This window comes from Lepidochelys olivacea (genome assembly GCF_965140295.1).
Source record: "Lepidochelys olivacea isolate rLepOli2 genome assembly, chromosome: 7".
NCBI classification, from domain to species: Eukaryota; Metazoa; Chordata; order Testudines; family Cheloniidae; genus Lepidochelys; species Lepidochelys olivacea.
The window spans coordinates 25086309-25101956 of record NC_140417.1 but is presented as its reverse complement, the minus strand read 5'-3'; the positions used below and the strand labels follow the sequence as shown (position 1 = coordinate 25101956).

The window sequence follows — 15648 nt, the reverse complement described above, 5'->3', positions numbered from 1 at the left end:
GGAAGGGGACATTCCCCTTCTGAATACTGTTGCCCCTGTTTCTGCCAGGCTCTCCTGGCTTCAGGCAGTGCATCTCTTGCTGGGAGGCTATCCCAATCAGTGACAGGCATTCCAATTGTATCTGGTGCTTGGGAGAGTCCTGTATCTCACAAAAGTATTCCATCTGCTCCGCTTTTAAAGACCGAGCAAGGAAAAATTGGGAGCTAAAACTGAGTCTCTTAATGATGAAGCACTCCTTCTATCCGGCCTCAGATCCAGATCAAGAGACCCCCCCAGGACTTTGGTTGCTGAGTGCTCTATCAACTTTGGCATGTTCATCTTGATCTGTCCATGGAGAAGACCCATAGAAAAGGGAGTCATTCCCCACAAAAGGAGTTAATCTAAAATAGACCTTGGTCCCTGCAGAGCAAGACCATGGCAGAGACCTCTCATCCCACTCTGGGTATGGCTGAGGATCCAGATACTCTCGATACAATCCTGTGTCCAGGGCTCTAGGCTCACTAGAGAAAAAGAACAACAAGCATGCCTCAGTACTGAGATCTTCAGTGCCGCACAAGCCAGTCACTGCATCGTTGAAGCCTGCCCCTCTGTGAGAATGGTACCCACAACTCATTCAGTACTGTCTACATTTAAATTGGTCACTAAGATAACCTTGGTAGTGGGAAGACACCATCATTAGTACCCTCTACTTAAACCAGAGTAGACTTGCCAGAGCAGCATAGAGCCTCCGTACTGACCACAAAACAGGGTCCTGCTCTTCAAACCCGCCTAGTACTCCATGAGTACTCCATGAGTTCAGATTCTCAAGGGGTATAGTTTTGAGGGAACCAGAGTCTCCCTCGTTAGTCAGCACTGAAAGGTTATCAGTACCAAAACAAGCATGGTTGCTCAGGTCTGACCTTTCCCCAGTGCTGCTTGACTCTCCAACATCTTCAGAGAGTGCTAGTGTCCACCTCTTGAAAAGGAGGAATTCCCCTCTGATTTGAATATTTCCATCCACAGTTTGCTGGCACCTCAGACAAAAGGATTTCCATCCTGACACTTTTTGACAAGAGTAGGGAGCTACACCAAAGATGGGTCTGTTTCCCCAAGTTGGTTCGAGCACCAGTGAATGGTCAGGGAGTCACAACATAAGCTCATGGACATTCTCCAAAGAACTCCCTCTACCTGAGTTGCCATGCCTCTTAAGAAGGCCCTGTTGGATCCTACTAAATCCATCCAACCCCCTACAATAATTCTGCCAATGTGTAAATGGAAATATTATGTGCTGGCTTAAAACTTTGAATTTTTGTTCTCCCATCCAACACCGAAGTCCCTGGCTGTGGAGGCAGTAAACCAATGTGGCAGACAATATAATGCAAAAGCTGCACCATATTATAAGGACCAAAAGTGCCTGGATCTATTCATCAGAAAGACCTATTTATCCATCACTCTTCAATTTAGGACCGTGAAACTCTCATGGCGAAATACAATCACTCAAATATGCTAAATTCACCACCTTTATTGGGCGCTTGCCGTCTGGTCAGCATGACCTGTTTCAGGCTATTATTACGAAGTCAGTTAGCTAGAGCATCGCTACAGAACTCGTTAGATGCAGCCAATGCTGTAGCTGGATCCAAGGTCCCAAACTGCTCAAAGATCCCACTCCACTTCATTCTCAGAATTCCAGAGACCATATGAACCACCCAGGAAAAAGTCAAGGTTCCCGAGTAAGAGACCACTTGCTTCCTCTGCACCCGCTACTGAGCTGTCATTGTCAAAACTAATGGTCAGATGATAGTCTGCTCGAGAGCCTGGAAATATCCCACAACATCGAGCTGCATATATATTTTATTCACTTTCAACCCTTTGGAGGCTCTCTCCCGTGCGGAAAGAAAATGGGACAAACAATCAGATCAGACTACTGCATGCTGGAGGTTATATCAGGGTTCGCTATCCATTTTACCTCCCTCCCCTATATCCAGCCCCCTTCCCCATCCGTCTTTAGGGACCCCCTCTCACAAGCATCTCTTAAAGCAAGAAGTTGATTCACTTCTGCCAATGGCTGCTGTACAAGGAACTATTCAGCACAGAGGAAAAGGGTTTTGCGCCCACTCTTTTCTGGACCCAAAGAGGAACAGAGAATCGAGATCGATTTTGAATCTAAGACAAACAACTTTGTCAAGTCACAGAAATTCAGGATAGTGCCTCTCTTAGACATAATTCCATCACTAGAATCAGGGGATTAGTTTTTGGCCCTCAACCTTCAGGATGCCTATTTTCATATCACAGTTCACCCATGTCTCAAACTATTCCTGTGCTTTTCAGTAGAACACCTGAAGTATCGAGTGCTCCCACTTGTTCTTTCATCTGCCCCAAGTGTGTGCTCAAACGTGCAGGTGGTGGTCACAGCTGACCTCTGACATCTGGGGATAATCATTTTTCCATACCTTGATGGCTACTCAATGGCTGGCCTTACAACTAGGTTTTCAATACCACAAAGATAATGAGATCCCTGTTCTGCAAACTAGCGTTGCAGTTCAACATCAAGAAATCCCCTTTTGAGCCTGGTATTAAAAAAGAAACGTAGGGGAAAAAAAAGTACATAGGAGCCTCCTTAGACACTGTATCAGCCAGGGTTTAACTCCCCACCTCCACCCTCACCCCAACAGATTCTCAACATTGGTAAATCTCATCTCAAAGATTCATATCAGCCCACAGACATCAGTAAGTTGTCTTCAAATACTCAGATACATGGCAGGTTTCCTTTGTGATGCCACTTCCCAGGCTCTGCCTTCTGTGTTTCCAGGGTTGGTTCAGGACTGTTTTTTACTCTGAACGAACACAGCTTAAACAGGTTCGTGTCAGTCCCTCATCAGGTAAGAGACTTTCAATTGGTGGACGAACCCGGATAATGTCTGACCAGAGATTTGGTTTGTTCAGCCTCCTCCCTCTATCACCATAATGGCAGATGCATCTCTGGGCTGGGGGCACACTTAAGGACCCTCACTACCCAAGGCAAAGAGTCTACCCAAGAGAGACAACTGCACATTAGGTTTCTTGAGCTGAGGGCAGTCAGGAATGCTTGTATCCACTTCCTGCCTTTAATCAAGAACAAGTCAATAAAAATCCTCATGAACAACATAGTTTGCATGTTCTGTATCAACCAACAAGAAGGGGCAAGGTCCCCCTTCCCTTTGTGATGAAGCATTAAAGCTTTGGAACTGGTATATAGCCAATTGCATTCTTATTTCAGCAACTTACTGAAACAGAACAGGTTAAGACTACCTCAGCAGGCATTTCTCACAGGACAATGAATGGGAGTTGGAACCTCTGATTTTCAGTCAAATTTTTCTGACTTAGTGGGTTCCAAAAATAGATCTTTGCCATTGTGACCAACAAGAAATGCAAACATTTTTCTCAAGAAAGGGGATTGGGTCCTTTCTCTTTGGGAGCTGCCATCCTTGTTCCATGAACAAGAAGTCTTCTATATGTTTTTCCCCCCATGCCCCTGATTCTGAATGTAAGAAACAAGATAAAGCATGACAAAGCCAGAATTGTATTAATAGTCCCAGTGTGGCCCAGACAGATATGGTATCTTTATCCAATTCACCTAGCCATCGGTCAGGCAATTAGCCTTCTGCCCGCTCCTCATCTCCTTTCCTAGGATGCCAGCCTCACTCTTCATCCCAACCTGAAGATACTGTATCTCAAAGCTTGGCTCCTTGATGATTCATGGGACTAGTCAATAGGGAGGTACAACAGGTATTACTGAAGAGTAGGAAAGATTCCATGAGATACTTACCTCTACAAGAGAAAAAGTATCAGCCTGAGGTGTATCCAGAGAAGTGTTCCACCTGTTGATTATTCCCTCTCAATCATACCTTGATTACCTCCTAGAGCTAAAAAAGATAGGATTATCCATGAGCTCTATCAGGGTCCACTTGGTGGCTATAACAGCCTTCCATGCAGTGGTTGAGGTATTCTCAGTCTTCCCATCCTACAACTGTAAGGTTTCTGAGAGGATTGGGGAATCTTTTTTCCCCAAGTTAAGGAACCTACTCTTATTTGGGAATTTGATTTAGTACTTAGATCCTTTATGGGCTCTCCCCCCTTTGAGCCAATGACTATGTCTTCCCTTGTTAATTTATCTCCTATGACAGCCTTTCTGGAGACCGTCACCTCTGTTTATAGGGTTGGAGAAATAGGGGCTCTAACAGCAGAGCCTCCATTTTACAGTATTTTTCAAGGACAAAGTTTCATTACATCCATGCCCAAAATTTTTACCCAAGGTGTCATCTGAGTTTTACCTGAACCAAGTTATCCACCTTCTGGTTATTTCGCAAATTCTAGAGAGGATGTCATTTTACACACTTCAATGCTTAGGAGGGCATTAGCCTTTTATGTGGACAGAAGTAAGTAATTTAGGAAGCCACCCAGACTGTTCATATCTGATGCAGTTAGCTCCAAAGGTTTGGAGGTTTCCACCCGGAGACTCTCTAAGTGGATTTCTGTCTGTATCACATTTGCTATAAATTTACAGACATATGGACTCTTCCTAGGGTGTTGGCCCATTCCATAAGATCTCTATCTACATCTACGGCATTGCTCAGGAATGTTTCTATTCTGGATATTTGTAAGGCTGCCACATGGATTTCCATACATACCAGTTTTCTAAATCAGATACTGCTATTAAAAAGGTTATATTGTCTTCAGTCGTGGACTTAGTGCCGAAACCCCCTCCTCCAGCTGGAGGTACTGCTTGGTAGTCACCTGAAGTGGAGTGCCCAAAGGGACACTACTGGAAGAAGGAGGGGTTATCTCAGATTATGCAGTAACTGGAGATCTTCGAGATGTGTGTTCCTATGGGTGATCCATTATCTGTCCCCCTTCCCCTCTGCTTTGGAGTTTCCTCTGGGGGCCTCATGGTAGAGAAGGAACTGTGGGCAGTTTGCCCACACAGCCCTATATAACTTTGGAGTGGGGCACAAGGTGCATGCACAGGCCAAATAGGCACTAATACCAAAAATCTCTGATTAAAGGTGCAAGGGGTATGAGCACACCTGAAGTGGAGCACCCATAGGGGGACACATTTCAAAGAACTCCAGTTACTCACACCTTGTGCAGTAAGCTCTCCTCCTTTCTTTCTATCTATCTAGAAAAAATAGGCAGCTGCCCCACTCACATTCTCCGTCATGCTTCCCCCCATCTCCTGTCACCTACTTCTGCCCTGTATTCACTATGCCCCCATATTTCCATTCCTTTTTCTGTAATACAAAGAATAATAGAGGCCCCAGCAGAGGTCAGGCCCTCGTTCCACGAGGTGTTATTAATATGTAATAAAAGACAGACCGTGCCTGACCCAAAGAGCTTACAATCTAAAGAGTAAAGACTGTGTATGAAAAAGGAAGTATTGTTATCCCCATTTTATGTATGGAGAACTGAGCCTCGCAAGGACTGTGATTTGACCATGATTACAGAGGAAGTCTTTGGCAGAGCTGGGAATTGAACCCACTGCAGGATGTTACACACAGGACCATTGTGTTTCCACGAAATCTCGTTGTGTTTTATTGTGATGAGACTCCAACCAAAAGAACCCAAGGAAAAATAACCTTTGCCAATGTAAAAAAAACAAAACTCTGTGTGTGTGTGTGTGTGTGTATATGTATGTATGTATTTTCAAATTTTAGGAGGGATTACAATTAAAGAGCAAAGAAAAAAATCACTTCAGCTCCAAGAAGACTCTTTAAAATAAGTATAAAAATATTCAAATTAAGAATAAAATATGTAAAAATGTTTTTCCCCCCTTAGTGCAAGGATTTAATCTTTTTTTGTTCAAAACTAATAATATACTAATGGTAGGAACTGCTTGTCTCTCAGTGCTGGGGGGTTTGATATTTCAGTAAACTGCAGCATAAGAAGGTGTCAAGGATTGCATCATCTTATATATTCTAAATTTATTTTTAATTTAAGTCTGTTGGTGAACACTGAGTTAAATCTTTGGTGTAACTATAGATTTGCCAGTGGAAGTAGAGTCAGGTGTGTGTGTGTGTGTGTGAGATTTATGACATAGCTAAACTGAAACAGGTGTTCTAGTTGGTGCTAAATGTAGGAATTTTTGTAAAATGAATCAGTTACTAAATTTGTTAAATAAAGATTTTTAGAAATAGTATAATATTTCTTGAAGTACATATTTTTCATTCATTTTCATTAATAACTTCCATAAAATTTAGTATTAAAGTTTACACTTTAAAAATTGAACATACTTTTAATTGAATATGTTAAGTATACTTTCCCAATATTTTATGCAACTAGGTCTAAAAAACAATCTGTAAAATTTCTAATCTCCAAAAAATAATTCTTAACTATTTCAACAGAATAAGTCTTGTCTGCTTGTATATTCGGTTGATTCATCATATTGAAATCTGAGAATAACGCCTAATTTACAAATATTTTAATGTATATTTCAGATTTTATAGTTAAATCAGTTCTAAGATGATGAGGAGATGTAAACTGAAGTGTTTCTTTCTTTACTAGAGCACTTTCTTTCAAAGAGTGGAGGGGACTGCACTTTTATTCATCAGTTCATAGAGTGCCAGAGTGAGTACAGAGCATTCATCACATTGACTTTAAAACAAAAAACCAAAATATCAAAAATGAAAAATACATTTATCAGTACTGCTTAATATTTCTGCAGTAGTGGAAATGCGCTGTAAGTATAGAATTACGGCGTTATGAACTCCAACGAAGTTGACTCTTTACGAGTAGGAGATATCTTTGTTGCTTTTGTAAAGTGCTGAGCACATGATCTGTGTTTAACACTTTAATCTATTATTACTTTCTATCAGCGAGAGAGCATGAGTGCTGCCATGTTGCCGTATGTGTGTAAGATTGACCTAATTTTGTAACATTCATGGAAAATAAGAGAAGCTGGAAGCCTGACTAACATTGCCAATTAAAATAAACATTGCAGGCTGCAGCAGACAGATAGGGATGAGGTAATGGTGCCTGTTGTCTCTTCTCTATTTAGCATTATATATGTAATTTCTGATAATTTTAAGGTTTTATAATGCAGCTTGTGCTAGGTCAAGTGTGACTGCAGGAACGAAACTATAAAAGAGACTAGTATTTTCATGTGGAAATATAAGATTTTCCAAAAAATGTAAAGAAATGGAGCATAAGTGCTTACTACTGATCTTGTAGGAAGGCAGATAATTTTTGTGCTTGAGGTGAAAAACTTGCTTTTCAGAGCGAATGGTTTTCAGGATAATTAGTAGAGAAACAGTCATGTCTGCATGGAGCAAATCTTTAAGGAAAAACTCTGTTTCTACTTAGCTTGTTCTGTGAGCTGGGACAGGAGCACGAGCTGGGGAGAACCCTGAAAGCACTGTGAAAGCATAGCTGGAAAATAGAACTCTTTTTAATAGCATGGAGACGCCAGAAAGAACACTGCTTCCCCACACACACAGTACTGTTGTGCTAGGAAGGTTTTTACAACATTTGTTAGGTGTAACTTTAAACATTTAAGTTAAATTTATGAATTAATAGAGCAGAGAGAAGTATGCATAAACAGAAATGAGGCAATACTTTTCTTTGACAATTGATTTTTGTAGTTATGCATGTTGACCGCTGTTGTGTTTCTTAGATTCACTGCCAAAATGTAATGAACATCGCATAGTATGAATTTATTGGTGGGTTTCTGCTTTTTAAGGTGAGGAATACAGTATTATACATTTAATTTATATCAGAATACTCTTAATGCCCATTTCAGAAGACCTAAGAAAAATTATCAATAAACCAAAATACATGAAATTAAATACAGGTTAATTCCATTAAAAAATGGCTGTATCTTCCAAAACTTTCGGGACTGATCCAAAATTTCTCAAGTGGAGACTTAAAAAGAAAATTATCTTCAGTAGTTTTAAGCTTTCTGGAGATTACTTAAGGCTCCTCTTTCCAACAGAAGGCATAGTAAAAGTGAGCTTGCTGGCCTAATTGATGAAGTGAACTTCATTTTCAGTGGTATGGTGTATGCATTGTTTGCTCTTTTAGCTAATTAAAATTGTATATTAGTTGACCTTTTAGCATGAGATCCGCAAACTAAAGCGGATGAGCACTTCTATCACTATAAGGATACAAAAGTGATCATCTTGATTTAACTAAAAGATTTCAACATGCCTTTGAAGTAAGAGAGATAAGAAAATAAAAGATAAAACGTATTGAAAGAAGTGGGGAGAATTTGATAGGTGAAAACACCAAACTTCAAGAACCTGATCAAATAGTAATATTTCATTCTTGCTTTAAAAAAAAAATGGAGCCACTGAATGAGGAATAATATGTAAATATAAATAAACAAACTTTCTGAAAGAGTAAATTTATATTTCCTTCTAAGCAGATAAGAAAAGAAATTGGAAATTCTAAATGGGCAGTTCCCAAACTGTAATCTGGACTATCAGAATGCCAACCCTAACTGTTCAGAAATCATGAGTCAAGGCCACAAAAATCATGAGCCTGAAAACAGATACATTTTGGGTTTTGAACATTTAGGCTACACTTGTCACGCTTTCAAGCTTTTCCTTGCAACAATGAAGGCTAGAAATGGATTTTAATTAAAAATGAAGGCTGTGATCCTCCTGTATTCACAAGACTCTGGGAGCTGGGACTTTAAAATACACACCAAATATTATCACTCATGCTAAAATCACCAGAGAAAGCAACTGGGCTATGATTACAGCTAGTCCACAGAGCTAGCCACATTATACTGACTTTTCTGTTTGTTTCCAGGAGTTTTTACAGTTGTCCAGGTTTTTCTTTCCACAGGGAGAGACTGGAGATCTGTAAAAATGCCTGAAAAGGAGCTGTCAGTCTAGCTTCCTCTGCTAGTGTTTGCTGCTACAAAAGAGAAGTAGAGGAACCAGTAAGACTGGATATGCCAGGCACCAGCAGGGGAGAAAGGAATGAGACAGCTATACAGTGTGTCCAGAAGAGAAGAGGATGTTGTGGTGGCTGAGCAGCATTTCTAAGGGCACAGAGGAGGAGGGAACGATGTCTGCAGAGATCGGAAGAAAGGGGAATTATGTGGTAGCAAAGCACAAGTAGGGAGAAAGAAAAACAGAAGATGAAATGAAGAGCATCAGAAGACTGTGATTAACTCTTAAAGAGAACAAAATACTTACTGTGTTCATAGATATTGTAATCCATGTAACCAGCTACTGTCATCGCGACAGGGATGTTATGTGATCAGTAATGGGAGTGAAGGTAGTTGGTGCCATCGCAAATTGGGGGCAGGAGTGGTGGCATATAGTTCAGAAGACACTAAGGCCTGAATTTGCTGAGGAGCCTAATGGAATTTACAGCAAAATCCCCATTCAATACAATGGAAATTAGTCACCTAGTTTCCTTGGGCTTGTTTGAAAATCCCAGCCTTAAGATTTGGGCCACACTATGAAAAGTTTTGTGAAACCCTGTTTTGAATGGTCTGGGAGGACAGTAGCTTGATATGTTTGTTAATTGCTCCTCACCTATTCCCTCCATTTCTCACTGCTTTTTGCCTTAACTGCTGGACTGCTTCACCATATTTATAAGGTGAAATCCTGGTCACTTTGAAGTCAGTGGTAAAACTCTCATTGATTTCAGTAGGGCCAGGATTTCACTTTTTCAGTCTTTTGTTAGGTCTGTAGTGATACATTGCTGTTAATGTGGGACACTTGATTATCCCAAAAGTGGTGAAAACAGTATGCAGATAAGAGGAAAGTGATGCAACGTGCAATTTTCCTCCTATTTTAAGCTTTGCCTTTTTTTTTTTTTCTCCCATTGGTATTTTAACCTTTGCTTCTGTGCTTTTTTTTTAAATAAAAGTGGGTATATTTTATGTACAACTAACTGTTCCCTTAAACTTTTAAGCAAGTTTTTTATTTTTAAAAGTGGAAATTTCTTTTAATTATTTTACTGGTTATTTCTATTTTCATAAATAACATATGGGAGACATTAAAGGTGACCGACAAAGGGGAAAATTGGGCTTGTGACCTTTTGCTTCTTTCTGATATATTAAATGGGCTTAAAGTTTTGTCTGCCCTTGAAGACGCTCTAATGCTTTGTCTGAATATTAATAAAATGATAAAGCTTAAAGAGTTACTTGTGAGCAATTAAGGGAAAGCATTTTTAGTCAGACTTCAAACATGCGGGATAATTATTTTTTAACTCCTATGTAACTTCAGACACTGTCACTTTGGATAAAAGATGTTCTTGTTAAAGATCCAACATGTTTATTGTGAGCTGATGCACCTAAACTGTTCTGAGCTTAGAAGACTTAACATTATTATTACTAGAGTAGTAGTAATAATTACAGTGCACTATTGTGCTATATGCTGTATGAACACACAGTGCCTCAAACAATGGGGTCCTAGTCCATGATTAGGTACGATTATTGTAGTAATACAAATAATAATAATAAGACAGTCCCTGTCCCAAAGATACTAAAATATAAATTAAGAAGACAAAGGGTAATTCTAAGGTAGAAAATCAAGCAGAAAACCCTAAAAAAGCCCCCCCAAAACCCTTCAGGCCACATTCATTCATCATAAAGAAGCAAACATGCAATCTAACTTTAAAACAATTATTTGCACTTTACCTCTGAAGTACACAGTCTCAGTAAATAATTCTTAAAATAAACTACTATACTGTATAAGCATGCCAGCTTCTCAAGGAGCAGTCATTGGAGAATATCAGTTCTGGTATGGTAATCAAAAACTTTAACAAATGCATAAACATATTCAGCCAAAAATATGGATATATCTGTTTTTTTTCAAATAGTTTACTTTGTAAGCCCCTCTCGAAAATAAGTTTCTCAAAAATATACAGACAGGAGTACTTCAGATTCTCTAACAAATCCAGTGTCTGCTAGCCTTACTCATGTTGAGTAATAACTTACTGCAGAGTTGTGGAATAAGGTGCTAATCTTAAGTAAAGAAAGCCGAATTTGGTCCTATGGTTTTCTTTGCTTACTTTCTTGCTACTTCCCTATTTGGGGTTGCAGCTTTTATAGAATTCTTCCAAAACTCGTGATTGAATTCCAGGGTGTTGTACAGATTGGTCTCTCTAAGGTCCGCTAATACCCAGTCCATGTATCAAGACTTTGCTTTCCCTCTTGGTCATCTTCCACCCACAACCACTGCAAGAGCAATCATACCAGTATAGCTCTCCGGTTTCTGCTGGATATGCTCAAATCAGCATAGCCTAGTTTTCCTCAATTTGTTTTCAATTGGAGCAACCCCCACATTAGTCCCTTAAGAACCTCATTTTGTTTCCCATCACGGCATGTCTTTCCATCTGAACATCTTCATTTCTGTAGTGGAGAGCATACTGAAATCTTTTCTAATGGCTGGCCTAGTCACGGTCCCATATATTTGGATGGATCAAATTAGTTTTTTACACTGTAATTTTTAACATTATTGGTATCTTCTTGTCACAAGGAACTGGAGTCAGTTCCCTCCATTTGCACCAAAATGCTGGGCATATCGCAGGATGGCACCATAGGCACCAACCATTGATCCCAGGTATTTAAATTATTTCACACTTCTAAGCTGTCTGTCTGTGATGTCCTTTATGGTCCTGCTCCCCACACTTGTCATAGCCTCGATTTTACCAATATTCACTCTAAGTCTAGCCTGCTCAAAACTATGTTGCCACATTCCAAAGTTGGTTTGCAGGGTCTCAAAATCTCCTACATATATCACCAAGTCCTGTGTATTTATTACTATATATAAATATGGCCAAGTCAAAACAAACTTTTCCATTTGCTTTGAACTTTGTTGATACTTCATGGCATCTTGCATACTATTGTTAAACTGTTGTACAGTATACAAATGGAAAACATCAATAGCAGCTTTTAATCAATCAGCTGTATTCATGTGTGATGTTGGGTTTACTGAAGAAGTTATGCCAAAAATCAAACTGTGGTCTGCAAAGCCTGTATTAAACTCATAAACTGTCTCCACACACATGAACACACTATGAATCACTGTGGTGGAGGAAACGTTAAAAATTAGTTTTTTTCATCAGAATTCTTAATAAAAAACATGTAGAAAATACACTGCTGAAAGCAATTTGAGTTGGCCAGGAAAATAGACCAAGGTCAAAAAAGACCAACTTCTTTTTTTTACACTAATTGTAGACTGCTTTTAGTTTTGACCATGCATGGATTTGTGCAGAGTCCAAAATCTGCAACACATTTTGCTGCCCTAAACTAGTCACACATTCATTCTAACTAATTGTTTTATGATGTGACTGCCACTGTTACGAATGGAGTCATTCTCATCTATAAATCAGGCAGGTGAGTAGCTAATGTGGATGCAGGATTCTTATGTTCAGCTCCTTCTCCAGGGGGGTGGGCAGTCTTCCTCAGGTGCTTTTTTGCCTTGCTAGAAGAAACTGTGGCTGGTGTATATGTGAAATCCAGTCTTTTTTTTCTGACCTCAGCAGAGTTCTGTAACAACATGGAACAAGGCAAGACAAAGGATACTTCTCTTTTTTTGCCCTGCTCCTCCCTTCCTCTTGCCCCCCCCCCCCAAAGCCAGGAAAGAAGGGTTGAAAATGCTTTGGGCAGGAGATCCATTGTGCCCCCGCCCCCAACACACACACACAATCCACCCACCATGGCTTCATACAACTGCTGTAGCTTGGTCTGAATGATTGGTGGGAGAGGAAATGAGTTGTGAATTGGGTGACTATCCTGTGCTTCAGCAACCTCTCAAAGCACTTCTTCACTGTGAATGTACTCAACAATGTGGCTCAAGATTCCATCTTGTTAACGGGCAATATCTTGGCTACTTGCATCCTTGCTTTAAGATCTTAGTCTGTTCTAGGGTGTAGATAGCTCCTCTGAACTTTCTCTTTACTCTCCAGAGGCATACTGGGGACTTAATCTTGAAAGGTCTTGGAGAAAAAAAAACTACCTCCCCACTCCGGCTTTGTATGGGAGACACTCATTTTACTTGATTCCTCATCCATCTTTTTCATGAGGCAATCTTTAGTGAAGTACAGACCAAGAACAAACTTGAGCATTGCTTTTGCAGTCAGGGATTTAAATCCAAAGCTTCTTACAGCCAGAGGAAAACTAAAGATAACCAACTCTAACCACTCTTGTCTCTCCTTACCCTGTTCAGCACTGGAGGGGTATTTTACTGTTACTTTGTATCTGGAGCAGGATTACCTCAAACTCTTGGGTGCCCATCTTTTTGAGTAAACATTTTTACTATATTCAGAACAATCACTACAACTATTTCTCCCACTTGAAAAACAAAAACAAAAAACTGTATCTTTTCTGCTCCAAAAAAACCAGAACAACACAAACACACAAGCAGATCTTCCTGTAATGAGAAAGGGGAGAAGAGCTGAAGATTCCATAAATTGGTTAGGGACCTTGCTATTAGAATCTCTCATATTAATTGTGGCTTTTTTTTTTTTTTTTTACACTGCCCATCACTGTATTAAGATTTCCTTGATTTTTGGGAAAACGAGGACAGTTCCCATTCGGGTCTTCCATAACAGGTTCTCTAAGGCACTTACTTAGCAGTGAGGCGCAAATAAGACTGTTACCCTGGGAGTCAAAACGTTGTGCTAAATGCCCGCTGTCCAAGCCCATTTGAATACATGCTCATCATCCCACTCTTCTTTTTGTGTAAAATGGCTCTTCTTATGGCCATCTCTGTGGGCACCTGGTCACAGGAACTAGAAGTGGAGATCTGGGGAGGCTATAAATTCAGAAACTCCACTTTCTCATAAATCTAGTTTTTCTAAGAATCTGGTAAATGCTAATTGTTCTCAGTTTGACTTTTCAGTCATATATAAAAAACCGCTAGAATAACTTTACAAAGTAAAATTAATCCTTCATTAATTAGCTGAAGTATTTAAGAATGGATATTATTAAATAGTAAAAGCAAATACTTAACATAATTTCTGCTGTATTCATTATGCTTCACATTATAGCAAAGTTATAGTTAACTGCGTGATGATCTGCTTAGTTTCCCATGCCAGAATCAAATTTTTGTTTAAGCAGGGGTATGGAGTAATACTGTCCTCTTTAAATTTGGTCATGGAATGTGGACGACATAGACATGTACAAGGAAATGTTTGCTGAATATGGACTTGGATAGTAACATTTATTTTGTTTGGCAGACAAGTTCATAGACGAAGGACATCTAACCAAAGTGGAAGAAACAAAGCTTTTGAGAGGTTAGATTTCTGATTTATATAACTCATTTTGAAACATGTTTTATGTAATGGGTCTGTTTTAAAATAAGTTTCTGATTTAAACCAATAACTTAGTAATATTTTTGTTAAATACTGGAAATATAAGGTAACTTTTTAACAAGTCCACAAAGAGAGTAAATATAGTTAGTGTCCATTGATACATCACTATATAAGTATTTTAGGGGGAGAAACCAGAAGGAAACTATACTTTGAGGGATGGGGGTGTGTGGTGGACTGTTCTTGACTGACTTACCTGTGTATTTCTCATCCAAAGTTTTTTTTTTTTTAAAAAGGAATTTTTTGCAAATTAAAATCTCTCACTACTAAATAAATTTCAGACTGAGTTTTTTCACTGAGCAGAACCAGAAAATATTAGTCTTAGTTAACAGATAAGAGGGAAAAGGTGTGGGTTTTTGTAAATAATCTAGAAATATCCTAACAGTGTTAAAATGAACCCTAATCTTATAAACCTGCTTTTTTAAAGATAAAACATGAATGTGCAACCCTTTAAAGTTTGTCACTTTCTTGTTTCACACTCTTTTTATAAGGAAAACTAAAATACAAATATTTATTTGGGCAACTTAAGTCCCTTAATATTAATGAGCCTCATGTTGCAGAGCCAAAATCAGGAGTGCTATAGATGTTAGTAATTTATGATAGTCCCCACATTGAGCACAATATTAATAGTTTAATATTTTGTTTGTTCAGTGGATATAGTGGTAAAGTGCTGACATTTAACCATTAACATTTTCATCCTTTTTTTTCATGAATGTTTCTTAATATATCAGAGTATTGATTTCTGCCCATTTATTAGCATAGATATTGTTACATTTAAACATATTTTGGTCGTTCAGGATTCCAACTTTGTTTTTAGAATTACTTCATCTTCTCTGTGCAACTCCATTTTAGCTTGTTGCCGAGCTTGTATAACTCTAGACAACATGCCATGTTTGGCAAAAGAATGCATACAATAAGCCTAACTGTAATTTAACACTTGCATGCCAGTATTATCTTGCAAAATGATGAGCTATTTTTAGTATCTATTAATAGTGTAATAAGTATGGTGTCGTCAAATTTTAAAATAGACTTTATTTTATTGTCTCATTTATTAAAGTAACTCACTTTCACTATTGAAAGTGTGAAAAAATGGAAATGAAAGAAAAATCCCAGGAAAGAGCTTTGTGTTACCAAATTGTGGTATATAAAAATTAGGCAAGTTTTTCATCAAAGTGCAATACTTGCAGATTTTGAAAAAGTGAGCTTAGTATTCATGAAAGTAGGGGACGAATAAGTGACTTACACTAAATAGTTGTACAGTTAGCTATTGGGCCAGATTTTGATCGCAGTTACATTGCAGTAAACTCTGAGTAACTGAGATCAGAATCGGACTGCTGAATGAATTTCCTTCCTTAAGACTGC

The 15648-nt window shown here is 38.9% G+C and overlaps 1 protein-coding gene across 17 annotated transcripts in view; it reads left to right on the top strand.

Annotated features, from left to right (window-relative positions):
• Window positions 1–15648, top strand: part of SLMAP (sarcolemma associated protein) — a 165419-nt gene that overhangs the window by 112628 nt on the left and 37143 nt on the right. For 6 of the 17 annotated variants that reach the window (XM_084634210.1, XM_084634211.1, XM_084634223.1 and 3 more), the window contains 2 exons: window positions 6517–6579; window positions 14155–14211. In XM_084634210.1, coding sequence (XP_084490336.1) covers window positions 6517–6579; window positions 14155–14211 — 120 coding nt within the window. Of the gene's footprint in view, window positions 1–6516; window positions 6580–11450; window positions 11535–14154; window positions 14212–15648 lie in introns of all 17 variants that reach the window. The other 11 variants (XM_084634218.1, XM_084634219.1, XM_084634207.1 and 8 more) reach the window with 3 other exon arrangements.